The sequence below is a fragment of the Sycon ciliatum genome, chromosome 5 (genome assembly GCF_964019385.1).
Source record: "Sycon ciliatum chromosome 5, ocSycCili1.1, whole genome shotgun sequence".
Lineage (NCBI taxonomy): Eukaryota > Metazoa > Porifera > Calcarea > Leucosolenida > Sycettidae > Sycon > Sycon ciliatum.
Window position 1 is genome coordinate 33436461 of NC_088647.1, and position 21460 is coordinate 33457920.

At 46.2% G+C, this 21460-nt stretch overlaps 1 protein-coding gene across 1 annotated transcript in view; it reads left to right on the plus strand.

Moving 5' to 3' along the window:
* The first annotated feature begins 9952 nt into the window (after positions 1 to 9952).
* The window catches only part of LOC135818395 (carbonic anhydrase 1-like), a 31175-nt gene continuing 19667 nt past the window's right edge, over positions 9953 to 21460 (plus strand). The window contains exons 1-2 of the mRNA XM_065331755.1: positions 9953 to 9980; positions 13617 to 13682. Coding sequence (XP_065187827.1) covers positions 9953 to 9980; positions 13617 to 13682 — 94 coding nt within the window. The remainder of the gene's footprint in view (positions 9981 to 13616; positions 13683 to 21460) is intronic.

Sequence of the window (21460 nt, forward strand, 5' to 3'; positions counted from 1 at the left end):
CTGGGTCACGGCGAAGTGTCTCACTCGCTCTACCGCCGCAAGTCTGGAGCGCTTTGCGCTGGTGGCTCTCGCGTGCGCGCGCTTCTGGTTGCCGTGGTGCGAGAAATCCGGCCCTCCTACTTCCTAGACCAGCGTCCCTTTACTACTATACTAGTCCTTCACGTGCCGTGCCGCATGCTGATCAGGTAGCGCCATGTACATGTATGTGTTGTACAGTGTACTCCCGGCCGGGTGGACCGTATGCGTGTTAAAACAAAATGGCGTCACGATTTATTGAAAGTGGTATAGTTGGTGGTACGAGTGTTCAAAACCATTTGAACTTCATACTGTTCGTCTTCTTTTTGACATGCTCTCTTTCCATCGTCCTTAGCTTTTGTTTGTTGAGAGCTGTTTTGGCTTTCTCCTATACCTCTGGGGGATGCCAAGTGATGGTTTTGAGAGGCTGGTGATGGCTGTGAGTGAGAGTTTGCCGATCGGCGTCGTCCTCGCTATAGCGATGAAAATACTAGTTACTGCGCACCTGGCAGATATCACAACACGTCGGAGCGTCCAGGAGCAAAGGAATCTTGGGTTTTCACTGGAATCTAGTTCCTCCAGCATCGTGTAGCCCACCGTCGGTGAATGGCCGTCCAGAAAGGTCGAACCTGGTCTTCTGCAGCATCTCGCAGTCCTGCGAGGCACACTGAATACGCCTGTCATGTATTCTACAAATAAAAATCACGAAGTAGTGGACTTTACAGTGATGAGTCTATCCTGTATGCTGCAAAAGACGCAGGAAATGTGACTAGTGTCCGTACACTGGACGCCAATATCATCCCAGTCTTCTCCTGCAAGATCTGTTTGACATTGACATACCGGTATGCAGTGGGTCGACATTGGCCTGGTTTGGCAGCTATCTGCCTGGGTGGATGTAGCAGGTTTGCATTGGCGCGTCGTCCAGTCCGACATTTTCTTGTAACTGTGGAGTACCGGCAGGTTTGAGAGGTTGCTCGTGCTGTGAACACATCTCTACTGCCTGTCTAGTCCTGGAAGTGCCGTCTCGCCGCTTCCTTGCTCTACAGTCACGCCCGTTATTTCGCTTTGTTTCGTGGTGCAGCTCAAAACCTGCCCAAACAACTGTGAGCTCGCAACATGGTATGGACAAATTGCACCACTCATGCTGGTTAACTAAAACCGGGATAGTCGAGTAAGCGAGTTCACTCCCTGGGCCATGGCAAGATCCGTTCAGCGCGGGCTATTCCAACCTCCAAGTGCATAGTCACCGATCGATCCATGCGATGGTGGTTGACCTACAAAGAGCCAAGGTCTACGAGTACTACTATTGGATGCTGTCTACATGCAGTCAACAAAATCAAAGTACCTCAGTATGCCCCAGAATAGGGCATGTGCATCTATAGCATGACACAACAGGGGTTCTGGCGGCACCTGTCAAACAAGCAGTAGCGACTAGTGCCAGCTACCTATTGGAGGCTAGCCGCTACAGTCTGTCACTGGAGATAATTATTATGTTCACTGTTTAGGAGCTGCATCTGCGCCTTGATCCTTGAAGGGTGGTGGCGTTCCTACGGATGCGGAAAACCCGGCTTCCAGCCGAGTCTCACGCGAACCGTGAATTTTTTTTAGACTGAGCACAATCAATGATGCCCAATCAATCTGCCCAATGTGTGTTCTGTTCCACCTAATTATAACGTCCCATCGCATCAACCCTACTACACGCACATGTCGTCACTCTAGCACGACTTGTGTTATTATTGTTTATTTTGATTCGCACGATAAATAGAGCACAATAAACGTTAACTTGACCGAAGGTTAAAGGTGACTGCAGATAGAGGAACACATCGAGGTACAGGTACCGGCATCAATACAGTATCAGAGAGAAACAAACAAAAATGAGAAGTTTGCAGAAAAAACTCTCGTAAGCCCAAGGGGAAGTGGTTGATGAGGGATGAATGCACTCTCCACGCTCATCTACACTGTTCGTGGAAATGCACACATACATACAATAATGTACAACATAGCAATAGTATGCACAGAACCAAACAATTTAATGTTCACACATGCAAGCACAGACCTGAACATTAGTACCAAAAGCCGATACAGACAATATCCCCATAAACACAGACGCGCACACACACACACACACACAATGTCCCATGTATGCGCCCGTGGCGAGAAAAGCACGCAAATCTACAAATGCACTGGATGTGAACCCACAGATTTTCTCTTATAGCAACGATAGCGGATCTGATTCTGAAGGAAACACACACACAATACAATCATTGAATGCCCATCTGCAGATGATGGCAGGTCCTGAAAGAACAGGCAGTGTTCCAGTGATGGGGAACAGAACTTCGAGTGGCGAGTGAGGTATACACACACACGCGTGCGTGCGCGGGCACACACTAAAGTATTCAGAAATAGAATCGACATCGCAGTATTCATTGGTTGGGGAATGGAAAGGAAAATAAAACATTGCTGTAGGTTATTGTTGTAAGGACACTGGGAGCACAACAGAAAGGTAAGCAACTTGCTTTGAAGCAAAGAAAGTTATTATTCCACGGATCTCAGAAGGAAGGAACGTTCCAGAATGCTGCACTGGCAACAGGCGGCCTGCATGTGCGCGGCCCCTGCAGTCGGTCCAGCTGCCGGCCTTGCAGTGCTGAAAAGAATGTGCAGTACAGCATGTCATTATAGTATCGCAGCCTGGACAAATAGGCGCTGGGAAGTCCTAGTTATGTGCTCACCTACACCACGATGCAACAATCTTCTGAGCTACTTTGGCAACAACTTTGTCCACTTGAGACTCCCATGGGCTGAGCCAGTTGTTGGGGGCTGCACCAAGGTTGACGGCAATGACCGCTGATGGCAAGGCAATCCATGACACACAGTCACTAGGGCATCGTCAACATGGCGCTGAGGCTGGATCGATAAAATCAACCTTTAGGCTGCCGCGGGGTTGACAACGAGGCCGCTGTCTCGAAGCTAGTCAGTCAGCCTGGTCACCGCCATTGATGAACCAGTCGCCACCGCCAGCAGTGGCGGTAGGTTGTGACAAGTGTGGTGCAATATTGTCAGCAAATTCAGTACTCAGGATAAGATGAGTGACAAAGGGAACGTTGTGTTTGATAATATTAAAGTGAACAGGGATGATCACAAACCCTGCGCATACTCCACCGTGAGTTACAAGAAAATTCCGGACTGGACGACGAGCAAACACCAACCTGCTACATCCAACCAGGCAGATACTATTACAATAGCTGCCAAACCAGGTCAATGCCGACCTACTGCGTAATGTCAATGTCAAACAGATCCTGCAGGAGAAGACTGGGGTGCTGGCGTCCAGTCACTGAGTGTACAGACACCAGTCACATTTCCTGCGTCTTTTGCAGCATACAGGATAGACTCATCACTGTAAAGTCCACTACTTCGTGATTTTTATTTGTAGAATACATGACAGGCGTATTCAGTGTGCCTCGCAGGACTGCGAGATGCTGCAGAAGACCAGGTTCGACCTTTCTGGACGGCCATTCACCGACGGTGGGCTACACGATGCTGGAGGAACTAGATTCCAGTGAAAACCCAAGATTCCTTTGCTCCTGGACGCTCCGACGTGTTGTGATATCTGCCAGGTGCGCAGTAACTAGTATTTTCATCGCTATAGCGAGGACGACGCCGATCGGCAAACTCTCGCTCACAGCCATCACCAGCCTCTCAAAACCATCACTTGGCATCCCCCAGAGGTATAGGAGAAAGCCAAAACAGCTCTCAACAAACAAAAGCTAAGGACGATGGAAAGAGAGCATGTCAAAAAGAAGACGAACAGTATGAAGTTCAAATGGTTTTGAACACTCGTACCACCAACTATATATACCACTTTCAATAAATCGTGACGCCATTTTGTTTTAACATGAATATCGCGGGTTGACATTATAGCAATAAAAACTGCTTTAGGCCAAACTAAAGAAGGTGTGTGGTTCGACTAACATGGACATTTTTTTTACGGGCGGGCGGGCGGATTTTTGTTTTTTTAAATATATTTTTTAGTACATGTAAATACACTGTATACGCGTATCGAGTAGACTCTACTACCAGCACAAGGCAGCAGTCGTACCACTCACTGCACTGCACTGCAGTACAACTACAAGTCAAGTCCAAAAGGAGCCGCCTGCGTCCGCAGACTCACGCCGCACAGCACGTAGACGTGGACGTGTTCAGTCCACGTACGTCAGTCACACGACAGCCCGCCGAAAAAAAGTTACGGTCGGGCTGAAATTGTACGGTCGGTCGGGTGAGTCGAACCACACACCTTCTTTAGTTTGGCCTTATGGCAGTTTTCTAAAAAACGTTATTGTGTTCTAGTCCATGGACCCCGTCTAAAAAGTAAGAAATTAACGAAATGTGATAGCTGAAAATTAAAATTTCACACAAAACCTCACGATAATCACAACACTTGAAATGCTGCTTTCAACCAGGGAGTAGTACAATACTACTCCCTGCTTTCAACACTAAACTTGTACTGCACCAACAATTGGCAACATGCATGCAAAGGAAAGAGGATCGCGAGGGGAAAAGGTCTTCTGCATGTAGCTTTTCATTCTGTGTGTGATTATTGTTAGGGGTTTTGTGTGAAATTTTAATTTTCAGCTATCACATTTCGTTAATTTCTTATTTTTTAGACGAGGTCCATGGACTAGAACACAATAACGTTTTTTAGAAAACTGCCATAAAGCAGTTTTTATTGCTATAATTTCTTTTGTTTTTTTTCTGTCACCAATCAATGGAATGCCCTTTATCAATATGTAAATGATGGCCTTCACATCATGTTTTTTTTCTGTCACCAATCAATGGAATGCCCTTTATCAATATGTAAATGATGGCCTTCACATCATATCAATACCATATTATACGCATTGATGTGCAAGCCTTTTCTTGCAGAAAATGGCACTAGCATAATGCATGTTCTTCTGCGGGGAAACATGTGAGCAGTGGTGGTGATACTTTTTTATACGGAGGTCATTCTGTGCATGTTGCTGTTGCAGAATTTCATGACTCTGTCATAAAATTGTCTTGCCTTTCAGATATTTCAGATTACTCCACCCTCGATCAGATCTATTTGAGAAATGTAGCCATGCGGCAGGTGCATGTCGCAGATGTTTTTGTTGATTCTGTGTTTATAATGGTTTATAGTCATGGGTTATCGTGATAAGGTCATCCAGCAAAACATTGAAACTGAAATCGTAATCCTGTTGATGTCGATACAACTTTTGGAAGTAGTTCAATGACTTCAAACTGTTAGTCCACGATTGTCTAAAACAACACAGCAAAGGAGGAACAATAAACATGTATTAAAATGTAAACGAATACATTGCTGAGTCCAAAACCTCGTTCCAACAACTACACTAATCCCGAGGAGAAAAGGGGCAAGGCTATGGTTGGAGGTGCTGAGAGATATACAAGGCACTCGACAATAATAAAATTTTACACATCTTTTGGTGAGTATGAATGATATCCAGTCGAACCTCTTTAGGACGAACACCAAGGGACCGATGGTATTTATTCTGTAAGCTTAACCTATTTTATAACCAGAGAATACAATTATATCTCCAATAGACACACGAAAAGATTTCTTCTACAGCGAAAGATTCTAAGCCACACCGACTCATTGACTCGTCTCGTATGAAACAATTGAGTCACTAGAGATATTCTGCAAAACGAAAATGCGTACAAACTTTCGCTCTACATCATGAAGTGCGAAACTTCGCACCTTTGGACGCGAAACTTGCAGGGAACGCGAAATGAACTGTCGTAGGAAATTTCGTGAGATCGGGTCATGGCGTAAGTGCACTTGGCCCGCGCAAACTACGAAAATGTGCAGAACGCAAAGTTCGTGCAAAAATTCGCACACACTTTCGCAAGGACTGTCGCGAAACTTCGTTCGAATTTTCGTTTTGCAGAACCTCTCTACTGAACATTTCTTTAGCAACATGACGGCAACTGAAACAGCAACAGAGAAAGTACGATACATGTACTCCACATTCTTACAGGTACTACAAACAGATTGCAGATCGTAATTCTTGCTTTGGCGGCACGAAACTTTATTTGAGGCAGTGCAATCCCGGCGGTACTCACAAATCGAACAGCCCAGACTTGAGTAAACAAATCTAATCATACAAGTACGAGATTTTCACGAGACGAAACTGCACCCATTGGCTTGTTTCGTATGAAACAAACAAGTTACTGAACCTCTCCACAATAGAGATTTCCCCTGATATGCGAATATATTTTGCAAACTCGGTCAATTGGTACTTGAACCTTTCCCTCCAGATTGGGAACTGCCAACGATAGTATGCCACTGACCAGTGCCTTACTTGTAACGTACCAATGTACAATGAATATGAGTATTTCGACAACACATCTAACATAAGCCTTACCGTCAAAAAGTTGAACTCGCGTTCTTCGCACACTGTAGACAAGGGCAAAGAGATAAAAATGGATCTAAATCCGAATAAAATCAGCACACGTTTCCGTAAATGAAAGGTGAACATAAGCAAATGAATCGAAGGAAACCGGTGAACTTAGAGATCACCTGTCATCGAGTATTCCGTAAAAGGAGGCCTCGCAGCTCGGCAGCAGAAAAGCAAAATTTAGAAAAGAGATCCTGTCAACTTTTCCATTATTTATTGCATTCCGCCCCAAAATCAGCACACTTTTCCTCAATGAAAGAGTCAACACAAGCAAATGAATCAAAGGCAACTGGTCAACTCACCTGTCATTGAGTAATATTCCGCGAAAGGAGGTCTCAGCAGCGCCGAAACGAAAAGCCAGGCCATGAGACGAAATATCCAAAACAGCTCATGCAAGAAGCAGTTCCAAAGAAGGAAGTTCCTCGCGCATGCATATCCGAACACGGATCCGCGGACTGCATGCACTGAACACAATGTCTGCCGTGCACGTGCACAGCACACGGCTACCACGCGTTGGTAGATCTAATACCGAGCACCTTACGTAGAGACTTACGTAGCCTAAGTGAAATACCGAGCACCTTACGTAGAAACTTACGTAGCATAGCGATGTCGTTTTTTCTGCCATGTGAACACAATAATAGAAAAGCTGACAGGATCGCTTTTCTAAATGCCCCCTTTCGAACCCAGACAATCTTTTCGGGATTGGTCTATTACAACAGACCCCAAAACTTCAGCGTGCCAGCCTTCCTATCTCGCTGTACACAATCAGCGGGCGCGGGCGCGAAGGAACTGCTCAGTTGCACCAACAGAGCGGTGGAATGGGGTGGGGGGGGGGGGGGGAGGAGAGGAGATTGAGCAGGTGCCGCCAAAATACACCAGGGCCAACGTACACAAAGCGGGAGGTCAGGGGAAAATATCGTACAAAGCAAGTCCATCAGGCTGGGTCGAGAGAGGTGGGGGAGACAAGATCATGGCGCAAGAAGAGCACCTCGATGATGCTCTTGCCTGTGTCCGCAGGGCCAAGAGTCAGGCTCGCTCTGAGGCCAGAAAGGCAATGAAGATAGCTGCCGATACGTTCCGCACCGAACACAGCGAACTCGATCTCGCTATCAGTCTGGCAGAGGAGAAGGGAGCATCAAGCTGGCTTACCTGCCGACCCATCGCTCGCCATGGCTTCGCTTTGTCGAAGGGGGAATTCCGGGATGGCCTCTGCCTCCGTTACGGTTGGACGCCTTCTCGCCTGCCAACCACCTGTGTTTGCGAGAAGGCATTCACCACTGCTCACGCCTTGTCCTGTCCTTTCGGTGGGTTCCCCTCGATCCGCCACAACGAGGTGCGCGACATACTGGCAAGCTCATTGAAGGGTGTCGCCCACAACGTCGCAGTGGAGCCACATCTCCAACCCCTGACTGGGGAGCAGTTTCAGCTCCGGTCAGCATCAACCGAGGATCAAGCTCGTTTGGATGTGGTGGCCAGTGGAGTTTGGGGGGGTCGGTTCGAACGCACTTTTATTGATGTACGGGTGTTCAACCCTTATGCGTCTTCGAACCGCACCTCCTCTCTCTCTGGCTGCTACCGGCACCATGAGCAAGAGAAACGGCGTCGATATGATCGGAGAGTCCGAGAAGTGGAGCGATCCACTTTTCTCCCCTTTGTGCTCTCTTCCACCGGAGGATGCGGCAAGGGTGCCGCTGCACTGGTGAGCCGGATTGCACATCTCCAGTCGCTACGTGGGAGGGAGGCGTATTCTGTGCTAATTGCCCACCTCCGCTGCAGGCTGTCTTTCGCCCTGCTGCGTTCGAGTGTCATGTGTCTGCGTGGGGCTCGCCGAGTTTGGCAGCCTCCAATGGATGGCTGTGCCTCCCTGGCTGCCGTGGAGGCTAGGGTGTCCCGTTGAGCCTTGCCCCGTGATTGTGCGAACTATGCTATGCTTCTCTTGCTGTCTGATCACATGCGACGTCATCATTATGATTGTGATTTGTTTTCAATCCTCCGCCATGGCAAATTGTGTTTTGTTCGCCCGTATTATTATTATTACTTGCAAAAAAAAAAAATCAGGCTGGGTCAGCGTATGCTAAGCGGGAAGTCAGGCGGTGTTTACATGAGGCGTTTCAACCCGGGTTGAGTTCGACCCGGGTCAGATTTCAACCCGCCATGTGCATAAAATGAATGGCGCGTTTACATGACGCATTGCGCTTGACCCGGGTTGAAATTTCGCCGGGTCAAATACTGAGGCTGTGTTTACATGAGAAATTTCAACCCGGGTCGAGTTCAGCCCGGGTTGAAAGTCTGTACGATAGACAAAAGAAGTGAGCGTTTACATGAAGACAGTTGACCCGGGTCAAATACTGATATGCCGCCAAAAGTCCACTTCTACAGTCCTGTATGGTCACGTGAATCCGTTCGTGCGAAATTTGCATCTGCAGTGCCGTTCAAACCTGGCGCGAGATACGCACAGAAGTACGTTTGTACGATTTTCTTGACCCGGGTTGATTTCAACCCTCCCCTTGGGGGGAGGGTTGAAATCGACCCGGGGCGAAATTTCAACCCGGGTCAAGCACAATGCGTCATGTAAACGCGCCATTCATTTTATGCACATGGCGGGTTGAAATCTGACCCGGGTCGAACTCAACCCGGGTTGAAACGCCTCATGTAAACACCGCATATGCCGCCAAAGGTCCACTTCTACAGTCCTGCATGGTCACGTGAATCCGTTCGCGCGAAATTTGCATCTGCAGTGCTAGTGCTAACGTGCTGTTCAAACCTGGCGCGAGATACGCACAGAAGTACGTTTGTACGATTTTCTTGACCCGGTTTGGTTTCAACCCTCCCCTTGGCCTTGGGGGGAGGGTTGAAATCAACCCGGGCGAAATTTCAACCTGGGGCTTGAAAGTGCTACGTCACAGCATAGCAACAATTTAAAAAATTCAAAAATTGGATCCACTTGGATCCAGTTTTTGTATGGATCCAAGCACATTTCAAGCCGTCTTACTCTCAGCAAGGTGATGTAACCAGTGAAACTGACTGATTTGGCTACTGGGGGCGGGGTTACAACTGGTGGCGAAATAAAAGTCACACCTGCATGCGACATGAGTGGGTTGCTATGCACCCACATACTTAGGCAATAGCAAAGTCACACCTTAGTGGATCCAAAAATAGAAATCTGATGTCAACTTACTACTCCCTGGCCGTTTTGACGTCATCACTTTCAAGCCCTATGCGTCATGTAAACGCGCCATTCACTTTGTGCACATGGCGGGTTGAAATCTGACCCGGGTCGAACTCAACCCGGGTTGAAACGCCTCATGTAAACACCGCCTTGGTAGAACACTAGGGATGGAAGACTTCTGTTGTAAATAGTCAATTTCGCGCTTCAGTCCTCCTCTTTTCATTTGAGGTACGTCCAAGAGGGAGCTAGAAACGTTCACCCCGAGATTGTATCTGCAGACTTTCGAACAAGGGCTCGTGTGCGTGTGCAAGCTAGAAACATGGAGGTCGTGCTACTTCTTTCACTCTGTGAGTACGAGTATGCAGACAAGATTGTGCCTAGACTAACATTGATTTAATTTTTCAGTTTACAAGGGATGAAACTCGTAGACTAACTGTCGTTAGATTTTTTTGTAATTGTGGCCAGTCTTGAATCATGGCTGGTGCGCTGTGTTCCACCCTAATACAGCTGGTGAATGCTGGAAAGGAAGTCTTGTAATTCCATTGTAACTTGGAGTTTTAACCGATGTGGGAAACAAAAAAAGGTCTTCAAGGTGGTTCAGGAGAACTCGGGGCCAAAACGGTACACATCAAATAGATGCAACGTCACAGCTGCCTGTAAATCAAGTACCGGTAGAAACTGTAGAACCGAGGACGAAACCATTAGGCAATTCAATAATAGTAGAAAGGAAAAGGACGTATGGAAACGAGTTAAAAGAGTAACTCTCCACCACTGTAACTAGAGAGTTAGGGTTACTCTTTACTCCTTTCCATATGTCCTTTTCCTTTCTACTTTTATTATTGGCTCAATACCCGAGTTTCAATTCAATAATGCAAGAATATTTTATTCAAATGTAGAATAGACGAAATCCATATCCAATTTTATTCAGTATCGCTTTCTCTGACGAGCCTTTGGTAAGCGAAACAACTGTCAGAAGGAATATCAGAAACAAGTAACCATAATCCCTTCATTTGGTTTTGCGGAGCAGATCCATTACAACTGTACACATCTTGATACCAGCTCTGCATAAAAGGTCGTCAACTTTATAAGATTATGCTGATAAAAGTACTAGAATGGGTTCTACCAAGAGTACATAACCCCCCAGAGTGTGCAACGCCTGATCCAGCCCTGCATAGGGTCTTGGTCGAGCATATTAGGATCTTTGCGTCATAATACTGTACACATCTGAGGGGAACCCGGGGAGTCGCGGGTATTCTTGGATCAACAACAACGGTGTCCTGCCTTGAGACCGGCCTTGCGCTGGTGTGGAGTGTACGCATGACATCAGAAGATCCGATTCCGCTCGATGAAGACCCTATGCAGAGCTGGAACGGCATTGCTCACTCTGGGGGGTTATGTACTCTTGGTTCTACCTGCAAAGTAAGGGGGGGGGGGAATTTGTAAATTCATATTGATTGCTACGTCAGTTGAAAGAGCATGAATAGCTGCAAATTCTCTGAAAAGTGTGTCCCGATCTGACCAGCCGTTCAAGAGTTATGGCCGAAAATGTGCCCTTGCAAGGAAAGATTTTTTTGTTGCACGCTGTCATTTGTTGGCAGCACTGTATTTGAATGTGAGCAGACCGTGCGCAACTTGTCGTATCATGGAAACACGTGAAAGTGTGCAGAATTTTGCTCCAAATCCAAAAAATCAGGTTTTTGAGCCACGTATTGGGCTGCACGGCGGCGGGGCGAAGCCCGCCGCCGTGCAGCAGGACTTTTGCCAGCACCCTCGTTACGTTGCAGATATGTGGCTTGATTATTGTAGTTGACGTTGATTTAGTGACTTTGGCAAGTTTGAGTCGTGTAAAGAAGTCAGGTAGGATTCAGTACTAGGCAGTAGTGAAACGTGAGTGGTAGTCTTTGCCAGTTTCTGAGGGTATCCTGGATTTGGTGTGCACCGCTGTGGAAATGGCTTGCTGTGGAGGTCCCAGCACTGGATGTTGTATCAAAGGTACGACCTCGTAGCACGTGCTAAACCTAAACAAATTCAAAAATTGACTTGGGTCTGTGGAAGTGTGTGAGAGAACGCCCACTCGTTCCGTTGTGACAGATTCCAGGGCCTCGTTGAGGGGCCCTACCCCATCACCCATGGCTGCTTCTGGACTTGTTCTAGGTTTGAGTCCCGCGCACGAACAGAATGAGCACGAAAATGTGAAAAAATTGTACTTGAGGTAAATGCATTTGTTTGGCTCCTGGGTGGCTCGCACACCGTGGCACTATGCCGGAAATTTGAGTTTTTCCGGCCTGGAAAGCCTGTCAGTGAGGCGCAAGAACTTGGAAATCATGTCCTGAGGGCCAGCATAGTGGCAGGAGTGTGTGGTCAAAAATTCACTCAAATCCATTGAGAAACACCAAAGTTACGGTCAATTGAATGCCATATGAAATTTATGGGTAGGCTGCCCCCTTAACGGATGACCATCTTTGATGCACATTCCCTATTTCAGCCACTTTACAGTCCATTCAGAAAAAGATGGGCTCTGGCTCTGGCGAGCTCCCGTATTTGGCGATTTTTCGTGATTTCATTGTACACAGTGCAGTTCTGCGAAATTTGAACTTTGAAAAAGGGTACCTGAACTGGGGTTCGAACCCCACAATGCACTGTTGCAGGCAGGGTCAAACGGCCTGGATTTTGATGGTTTTTTCCAATTCAATGCTTCTGGGGCAAAACCTGGCCGATATCCTATTCTTGTTATGGCTTGCTTTTTGGACAAATAGACTTCAGAAACATAATTGGAAGAGGATTCCATAGGGGATTGCAGAAAAAATTCTAAAAAAACTCAAAGTTTGACCCATTTATGGCCAAAAGCTAGAAGTCCATCTTTTTCTGAATGGACTGTAGAGCAGTTTTGTGCTTTCAAGTAGCCGCAAGTCTTAGCACCCAATAGACCTTATGTCAGCTGTACAGATCCACGCAATCCCGTAGAATTCCGTAGACTTGGTAGGGTGTTCATTGTGTGCTAGGCATGCGCATTTGACCAATTTTAGACTCATAATTTTATGGCAAGCAACCGCTTTTCCAGCTTCTTCACATTGGGTAGAGCTAATGACTAGGTAGATCTTTGTCAGAAAAAGGTTTTCATATGAAATGCCTTCAGGCCCCATTTCTTAGTGGAAATCGTGGAAAACACAATAGGTTCCTGCACATTCAAAACCCAACCGGGTCTACGGGATTCTACCGGATTTCGTGGATCTGCACAACTGGCATAAGGCTTATTTTATTTTATTTATTTTATTTATTACTGCATCTCATAGCACAGTGAGAACACCGGCCAATACAAAGAGAGAGGGTGTTAGCCAACCACGGCAAGGAAGGGAGAAGGGGAGGAGAAGAAAAAAGGAACCGGCATGGATAAGTAGTATTCAATCCACATTCCTCTGTACATCCTCACCCTCTAAGGGATACTGCCTTTTGTGCTACGTACATTAGTGAGAACATCATGAAGTTCGGGTTACTGAAAATCAAGGTGGGATGCAAATTTACTGGTGTTAGTAGTGAAAAGGAAGCCTTACAGGGTTTGTCACATTTTCCCCAGATGTAATGCAATGGACAGGGATACTAATTCCTTTCGGCGCTATCCGTTTTTGCATTATACTTCCTGTGCTGATATGTCATCATTTCTTATTACAAAATTCATCTGCCGGCAGGAATAAAAGGGAGATAATTGTGCTCATGTAGATGATTGACACTGCTGTCAGGTGACAGCTCTGTAGGCAACGCCCGTTTCTGTCCATCCTGTCCACATGTATTCTGCTTTATACTCTGATGGGTTGAATATTACTTCAAGCTGCAACGACTTTATCTCACTGTTTGTTAGTTGACAGTTTGAGAAAGAGTAAAGCCGCTTTGTGGGTTGAACCTTCAAGATCGGAAGATATGTTGCTATTCACATTTAACATATTATTCTGTCATTTGTGACTATATTCCAATCCTTCTGTGTAAAGGCATTACAGCTGTATCGGCTTCCTTCGGTCTCCCATCATGGAGTTACAACCCTGATTCGCCTTTGGGTAAGTCATCCCTTCCATCGTGGGCATTGGCGAAATTTGATTACTGAAACAGAACGCAAGAGTTTGGCTGGTGGTGTTGCTATGCATAAAAGCACTGTTACCCACCAACATGAATAACTGAATTAATAACTCAGTATATTATTGACCACTTACTTGACAATGCACGATCGAGGTTTGTGTCTTCGTATCAGAAAGTACGAAAACACAATACAGTCACATTGCGATATTAGCCACTAAAAGAAAATCTAACAAAATCGAAGGTATTGAGAAGTGAACAAGCGTTTCGGAGACACTGTTTTAATATAGGTACAAAGACAACTAATTGCACAGTAAGCATTTCATTATGTCGACATGTATGTGTAAAATGTTGTACGATTAACGCAAGGCACACAAAGAAGGGAAAGCGAGGATTTGTTCAGAACTGTTTTCTTGTTACAATCATCAGTGAATCTACGTAACAATGGAATGGGAACTACTTGAACTACTGCATAAGCAGAAAATTTCGTCGGTCAATAATTTCGTCCAACTCCAAAGAAAGAGAGTTCGTCCGGTTGTAAATTTCGTCCATGGATCATAAGAGTGTATTGAAAAGCTGGACAAATCAATATTAGTCCGGCATTTAATTTAGTCCAGCAGCTTGTTGGACGAAAAAGACGAAATTAAATTCCAGTGGAATATTTCTGCTTGTACAGTAATCTTATATGGACAAATAAAAGTGAAAGAAGGTGAAAAAGAGCGAAACAAAAAAGGTGATAATACTACATCTATTCAGTGGGGGCAAGGTCAGCAGATAAGAACAATGCATATGTGAATCATCAGCATCAGCAAAACAAAGAAAGAACCTGAACAGACGGAAGGAAGTGTGAACGGAGGGGGGGGGGGGAACAAGCATACTCCCAACACTCGCACCATACAATACGTAAACAATCTGAGGGTGATAACACTTTCCTTCTGTACACACAACACTGGCTTGTACAAGTGAATGAAGATTGCCTCTAAAACTTTAAGCTGCATAATATGAGTATGACTCGCACGACACAACACAGTGAAAGAAGAATCCGAGTACGAATGACAACAATCAGGATGACCCACCAAATACCTGTAAACTGCCGATTTCTTCACATCCAACTCCAGGTCACAATCACACCCGACCTCACCAGCCTCATCGCCATCCGCTTCATCCTCGGTATCAACTTCTCCAACTGACTCATCTGAACGCTCTTCCTCTTCTCCCCCATCCTGAGGATGAAGCGGATGGCGATGAGGCTGGTGAGGTCGGGTGTGATTGTGACCTGGAGTTGGATGTGAAGAAATCGGCAGTTTACATCCAGCATTAAAATTCACATGGATGTGGCAAATGGGATTTAGGCCTTTGGCCTATGGTTGGTGGATCTGATCTATCCTCCCCCACCGTTTAGGAGCCGCATCTGACGCCTGATCATGGGGTGGTGGCGTCCCACGGAAGCGGAAAGGTGGTTCTTGACCAGGGAGTTGTACGACTCCTTGTTCTTGACCTGCCCGGTACGCGAACCCGTCGAATTTATTTATTTATTTATTAAAATTCACATCAGACGGTGAAAATAATGGTACCCTTTCTTTCCTGGATGGTAGGATTTTTCGTAACATGAATACGCACAACATGGACACGACCATTTATAGAAAGCCAACTTTCACAGGCTTGTATATCCCATGGTCAAGTTTTACTCCAACCAAGTCCAAAACACACCTCGTCAAGGCCCTTGTCTACCGTGCCCATAGGATATGTTCCCCTCATCTGGTGGACGAGGAACTAGAACGGCTCTTAACGATAATGACAAAGAATGGCTATCGAAAGACATTTTTAATGAAACTCATCAACCAAAAACCGACCATAGAAAAGACAATCACTTTTGGACCAGAGAGATGCCCTGTGGTACTACGTTTGCCATGGGTTGGTGCCAGTTCTTCGCGCATCGAGAAGGAGGTGCGGAATATTGTTTGCTCCTCTCATCCGTGTGTCAAATTGTATGTCATCTTTGGGACGACCCGTACGTTCAGCGTGAAGAAGGACGTTCTACCTACCCTTAGCAAAATTATATTTCTTTCAGTGCCGAATGTGAAAATTGGTACATAGGTAGAACCTTTCAGCACCTGGGCGCACGGATTCGTCAACGTGTACCGTTGAATCTTGTCCTTGTAGCTGCACGTGGTTCTCGGCCTCGGCGTGGTCGTCCGCCGAAGTGTCCAGTGCAGTCTGTGTCTGAGGTGGACTCGTCCAACTCCGCTTTGGATACACTTGCCGACCCCTCCTCCTCTTTGTCGGGCGCAGGGCTGGAGCCAACCCGAACAACAGTCAACAAGAAGAAGAGACTGATACGGAAACCACCGAAACTGACATCTGAACAATCGAGCCCCGGACGAGTCACCAGAAGCCAGTTGAGGAGACGAATTGATGAGGAGTCAAAAGAACCAATACTGGAAGTGACAACAACGATTTATGTGAAGAAACGAGGTAGACCACGGATGCAGGACAGACTGGACGTGGAGCAGCACACTGATGTCGACCCAGGCAATCGGAACTGCAGGGACGCAGGGCGTAATGGAAGAGACTGGCAAGCGGCAGGATCGGAGGTGACAATGACGAAGTCGTCGGGCCTGAGAAAGAACAGTGCCAAACAACTGCAAAGACAACACATTCTCCTTTTGAACACAAAGCTCAGGGTCTACATAGGTATGTACAAAGCTTTCAACACGGCAAGATGTAACAAAGACCTACCACGCGACAAAACAGAGAATACATCATGGGAATACCGCTCACGACAACTAGCACTGCCCGACAGGTGACACTTGATTGCCAAGGTACCGTTTCCCTGACCCGACGACTTGGCCGTTGTCACCTCTGATCCTGACGCTTGTGAATCTCTCCCGTTACGCCCTGCGTCCCTTCAATTCCGATTGCCTGGGTCGACATCAGTGTGCTGCTCCACGTCCAGTCTGTCCTGCATCCGTGGTCTACCTCGTTTCTTCACATTAGCCGTTGTTGTCACTTCCAGTATTGGTTCTTTTGATTCCTCATCAATTCGTCTCCTTAATTGGCTTCTGGTGACTCGTCCAGGGCTCGATTGTCCAGATGTCAATTTCGGTGGTTTCCGTATCGGTCTTTTCTTCTTGTTGACTGTTGTTTGGGTTGGCTCCAGCCCTGCGCCCGACAAAAAGGTGGAGGGGTCGGCAAGCGTATCCATAGCGGAGTTGGACGAGTCCTCCTCAGACACAGACTGCACTGGACACTTCGGCGGACGACCACGCCCAGGCCGAGAACCACGTGCAGCTACAGGGACAAGATTCAACGGTACATGTTGACGAATCCGTGCGCCCAGGTGCTGAAAGGTTCTACCTACGTATCGATTTTCACAATTTCGGCACTGAAAGAAATATATTAAATTACTTTTGCTTAGGGTAGGTAGAACGTCCTTCTTCACGCTGAACGCACGGGTTGTCCCAAAGATGACATACAATTTGACACACGGATAAGAGGAACAAACAATATTCCGCACCTCCTTCTCGACGCGCGAAGAACTGGCACCAACCCATGGCAAACGTAGTACCACAGGGCATCTCTCTGGTCCAAAAGTGATCGTCTTTTCCATGGTCGGTTTCTGATTGATGAGTTTCATTAAACATGTCTTTGAATAGCCATTCTTTGTCATTATGGTTAAGAGTCGTTCTAGTTCCTCGTCCAGCAGATGAGGGGAACATATCCTTTGTGCATGGTAGATAAGGGCCTTGACGAGGTGTGTTTTGGACTTTGTTGGAGTAAAACTTGACCATGGGATATACAAGCCTGTGAAAGTTGGCTTTCTATAAATGGTCGTGTCCATGTTGTGCGTATCCATGTTACGAGAAATACTAACATCCAGGAAAGAAAGGCTACTATTATTTTCACCATTTGATGTGAATTTTAATGCTGGATGTAAGGAGTTGAGAGTTTCCATAAACCTATCCCAGGTTTCCTTGTCGTTGTCGTGACAATACACATCGTCAACAAAACGACAGTGCATGGATGGCCAAAGTGAAGGGTCAATAGACGACTCGCAGAAGCCAACAAATATGTTCGCCAAAACTATACCCAAAGGCGATCCCATGTCGACTCCATCAGTCTGTTTGTACATTATATTGTTGAATGAAAACTCCACACAAGACGTGACCATCAACATAAGTTTCACGAACTCTGTTTCTTTCAAATCTGGGGGAGTGATAGACCTGTTATGGTATAACGCCATGGCGCAAATGTCTATTGTTTCTCGTAAAGGAACATTGGTAAACAAGCTCACTACGTCGTAGGAGCACATGTAACCGTTTGATTCAAATTTCGAATCTCTAAGTAAGGCTGTGTTTACATGAGAAATTTCAACCCGGGTGGAGTTCAGCCCGGGTTGAAAGTCTGTACGATAGACAAAAGAGGTGAGCGTTTACATGAAGACAGTTGACCCGGGTCAAATACTGATACGCCGCCAAAAGTCCACTTCTACAGTCCTGTATGGTTATGTGAATCCGTTCGCGCGAAATTTGCATCTGCAGTGCTGTTCAAACCTGGCGCGAGATACGCACAGAAGTACGTTTGTATGATTTTCTTGACCCGGGTTGATTTCAACCCTCCCCTTGGGGGGAGGGTTGAAATCAACCCGGAGCGAAATTTCAACCCGGGTCAAGCGCAATGCGTCATGTAAACGCGCCATTCACTTTGTGCACATGGCGGGTTGAAATCTGACCCGGGTCGAACTCAACCCGGGTTGAAATGCTTCATGTAAACACAGCCTACGCTCACTACGTCGTAGGAGCACATGTAACCATTTGATTCAAATTTCGAATCTCTAAGTTTTTCCACAAACTCAAACGTGTCTTTAACGCAATGTTTGTTGTACAAGGCAAGAACCTGTTGCAGCAAATTGCATAACCATTTCGAAACCTTGTATTGCGGAGATCCAGACATGCTTAAGATCGGGTGTAATGTTTTTTTATGAATTTTTGGGAGCCCATACATCCTAGGTCTTGTCGAGCCTGTGGGAGCTAGATGATCATATTCATATTTGGTGATCTGATGCATTCTAGAAAGAAAAAGCAGGTACTTACTCAGCTTGGTATCAATGTTTTCGGTATGGTCATACACATCGCAAGGCCCAAGTCTACTGAATTTACTAATGTCATTGAGTATGACCAACATTTTCTCCCGGTAACTATCCGCAGACAAGATGACTGTTGCACGGCCTTTGTCCGGTCTAGAGATAACGATTTCTGGATTCTTTCGAAGCTCGTTGATCACTTTCATGTGTTCTCGTGATAGCATGAATGATCGAGTGTCCGGAGGCGATTGTGCGAGCCGAAAGGCTTCAGCGGCCAGTGAAGCCCGACAAGATCCCGCTGCTATATCCGACTTTGCCGGGATGCTAGATAGCTGTTGCTGAAGTAGTTTGAACTCGGCCAGGATATCAGTTTTCCTAAACCTCGGGGGAATGCCGAAGTCCATTCCACCGCACAAAACATCCTTTTGAAGTTGGGTTAAGGTAATATCAGAGAGATTGAAGTGCGGCCGCACGCAGCCCGATAGCCGAGGTGGTGATGTTGCCCCGAGGTTTCTTGTGAATCCTTTCACCAAGCACTCGATGCTTACGACTCCGCAACACATACATGGTTCTCATGACTTGTGTCTCTTCTGTAAGACATGAGCGGTGGTCAGCGATCGTGATGTTTGTCTTCACAACATCTCGTTGTGCACCTTTGGCTTGTTTGCCGCTGCTGCCTCCTGCACATTCATAGGCGTACATTTTGCTGCGGAGTGCCACAAACTCAGAGATTGGTTCACCACCCAACTCATCCTTGAACTTTCCGACTACCTTCCTGTTCGCAGTAGTGTATAGGGATGATCCTCGGAATAGTTTGTGTCGTAAACATCAAGATCCTGCTTCATGTCAGTGTACAGATCATCAGTTTCCATGGAGAGCACCAGACTATCGGTATCAGTATAGAGTAGGTGTAACTTATCGTTGTAACGCATCATGGTCCTGCAGATAGTGATTGCTGACGACCGTCCATCTGTCAAAATTAATTATTATTATTATTTCAAATGGTGAATGGTACTATTCGGCCAATAAAATGTAAAGAACTCTTCCTCTCCTCTCCTCCATACGCTCTCATAAGATTACGGGCAAAGTGTGAGAATAAATTGTAACTTCTCATTCTCAAACTTTGCCTGTAATCTTGCGCCCATGTTTTGTAGTATAAATCTGACCATCTCCACCTGATATCATCCTATTCAATATCACCTTCTATGATGAGCCTTATGAAGGCGAAACAGCTGTCAGGAGGAATTTCAGTATCTACCTGCAACCCTTCCTTGTATGGCTGTTGGTGTGTGTAATGGCTACCGAGGGTAGCAATGAGTCGGCTGTGAGAGCGCATGGAGAAGAAGAGAGGAAGAGTTCTTTACATTTTATTGGCCGGATAGTACCGTTCACCATTTGAAATTATACCCGTAGCTATGCAGAAGACGTTACTTCAGTAACGTCTGGCGCTAGCCAGGGTCCACACAGCTTTAATTTGGTATTTGTTTGTTTGTGTGTTTGTTTGTTTGTTTGTGTCACGCCTGGTGCTATCCCGTATCTGACGGCAAAAAATCATAGGGATGTTATACATTTTTCAATTCTCCTATTTTTTTTAAGGCATATCCTGGGATTCGAACCCGCACTATCGCCCTACATGCATTCCCCCATACACTTCGCATTCATACCCATTCTACCAAGTTGCTTCACGTTATGATCTTGCCCACCGTTTAGGAGCTGCATCTGCGCCTTGATCCAAGAGGGTGGTGGCGCTCCTGCGGATGCGGAAAACTGGGCCTTTGGCCGAGTCTCACGCGAACCGTGAAATTTTTTTTTTTGAATATTGCGGGCAGCTGTATGTGGCCAGCTGTGTTTGATGGTACGGTACGGGAGACCGTGTCGTATTACCCTCGATCGTACCTGTCCCGTACCTATCCCTACCGTACCGTACCATCAAAGACGGCTGGCCACAATGCATATTCAAATAGGGCTTTCAAATACAAGATCATAATGTGAAGCAACTTTGAAGAATTAGTATGTATGCGAAGTGTATCGGGGGATGCATGCAGGGCGCGATAGTGCGGGTTCGAATCCCAGGTTATGTCTTAAAAAAAGGAATTTTTTAAAGAAATTATAACATCCCTATGCTTTTTTTTGTCTAGGTCATCAAGGCAAAAAAGCATAGTGTAGGGCCCTGAGCTTCCAAGCTCTCTCGTTATTATTGTGATGCCGCGATAGTACAATCATGTACATGGAAGGTCCAGATTTCAAGTCTTAAAGACGTTCAAACACACCGACCTAAACTTGAAGCATGCCTGCCGCTATCCCATACCTGTCCCGTAGCGTACCATCAAGGACAGCATGGGCATGTCTGGTGCTATCCCGTACATGTCCCGTACTGTACCATCAAGAACTGCATCGGCGTTGGCATGCCTGCACTATCCCGCACCTGTCCCGTACCTTTCCATCAAAGACAGCTAGCTGGCCACAATATTCAAATAGGGCTTTCAAATGCAAGATCATAACGTGAACCAACTTAGAAGAATGAGTATGTATGCGAAGTATATCGGGGGAATGCATGCAGGTCGATAGTGCGGGTGCACATCCCAGGTTATGTCTTGAAAAAAATTGGAGTAATGAAAAATTTATAACATCCCTATGCTTTCTTTTGCTAAGGTCATCAAGGTGGTAGACGGTGTCGTA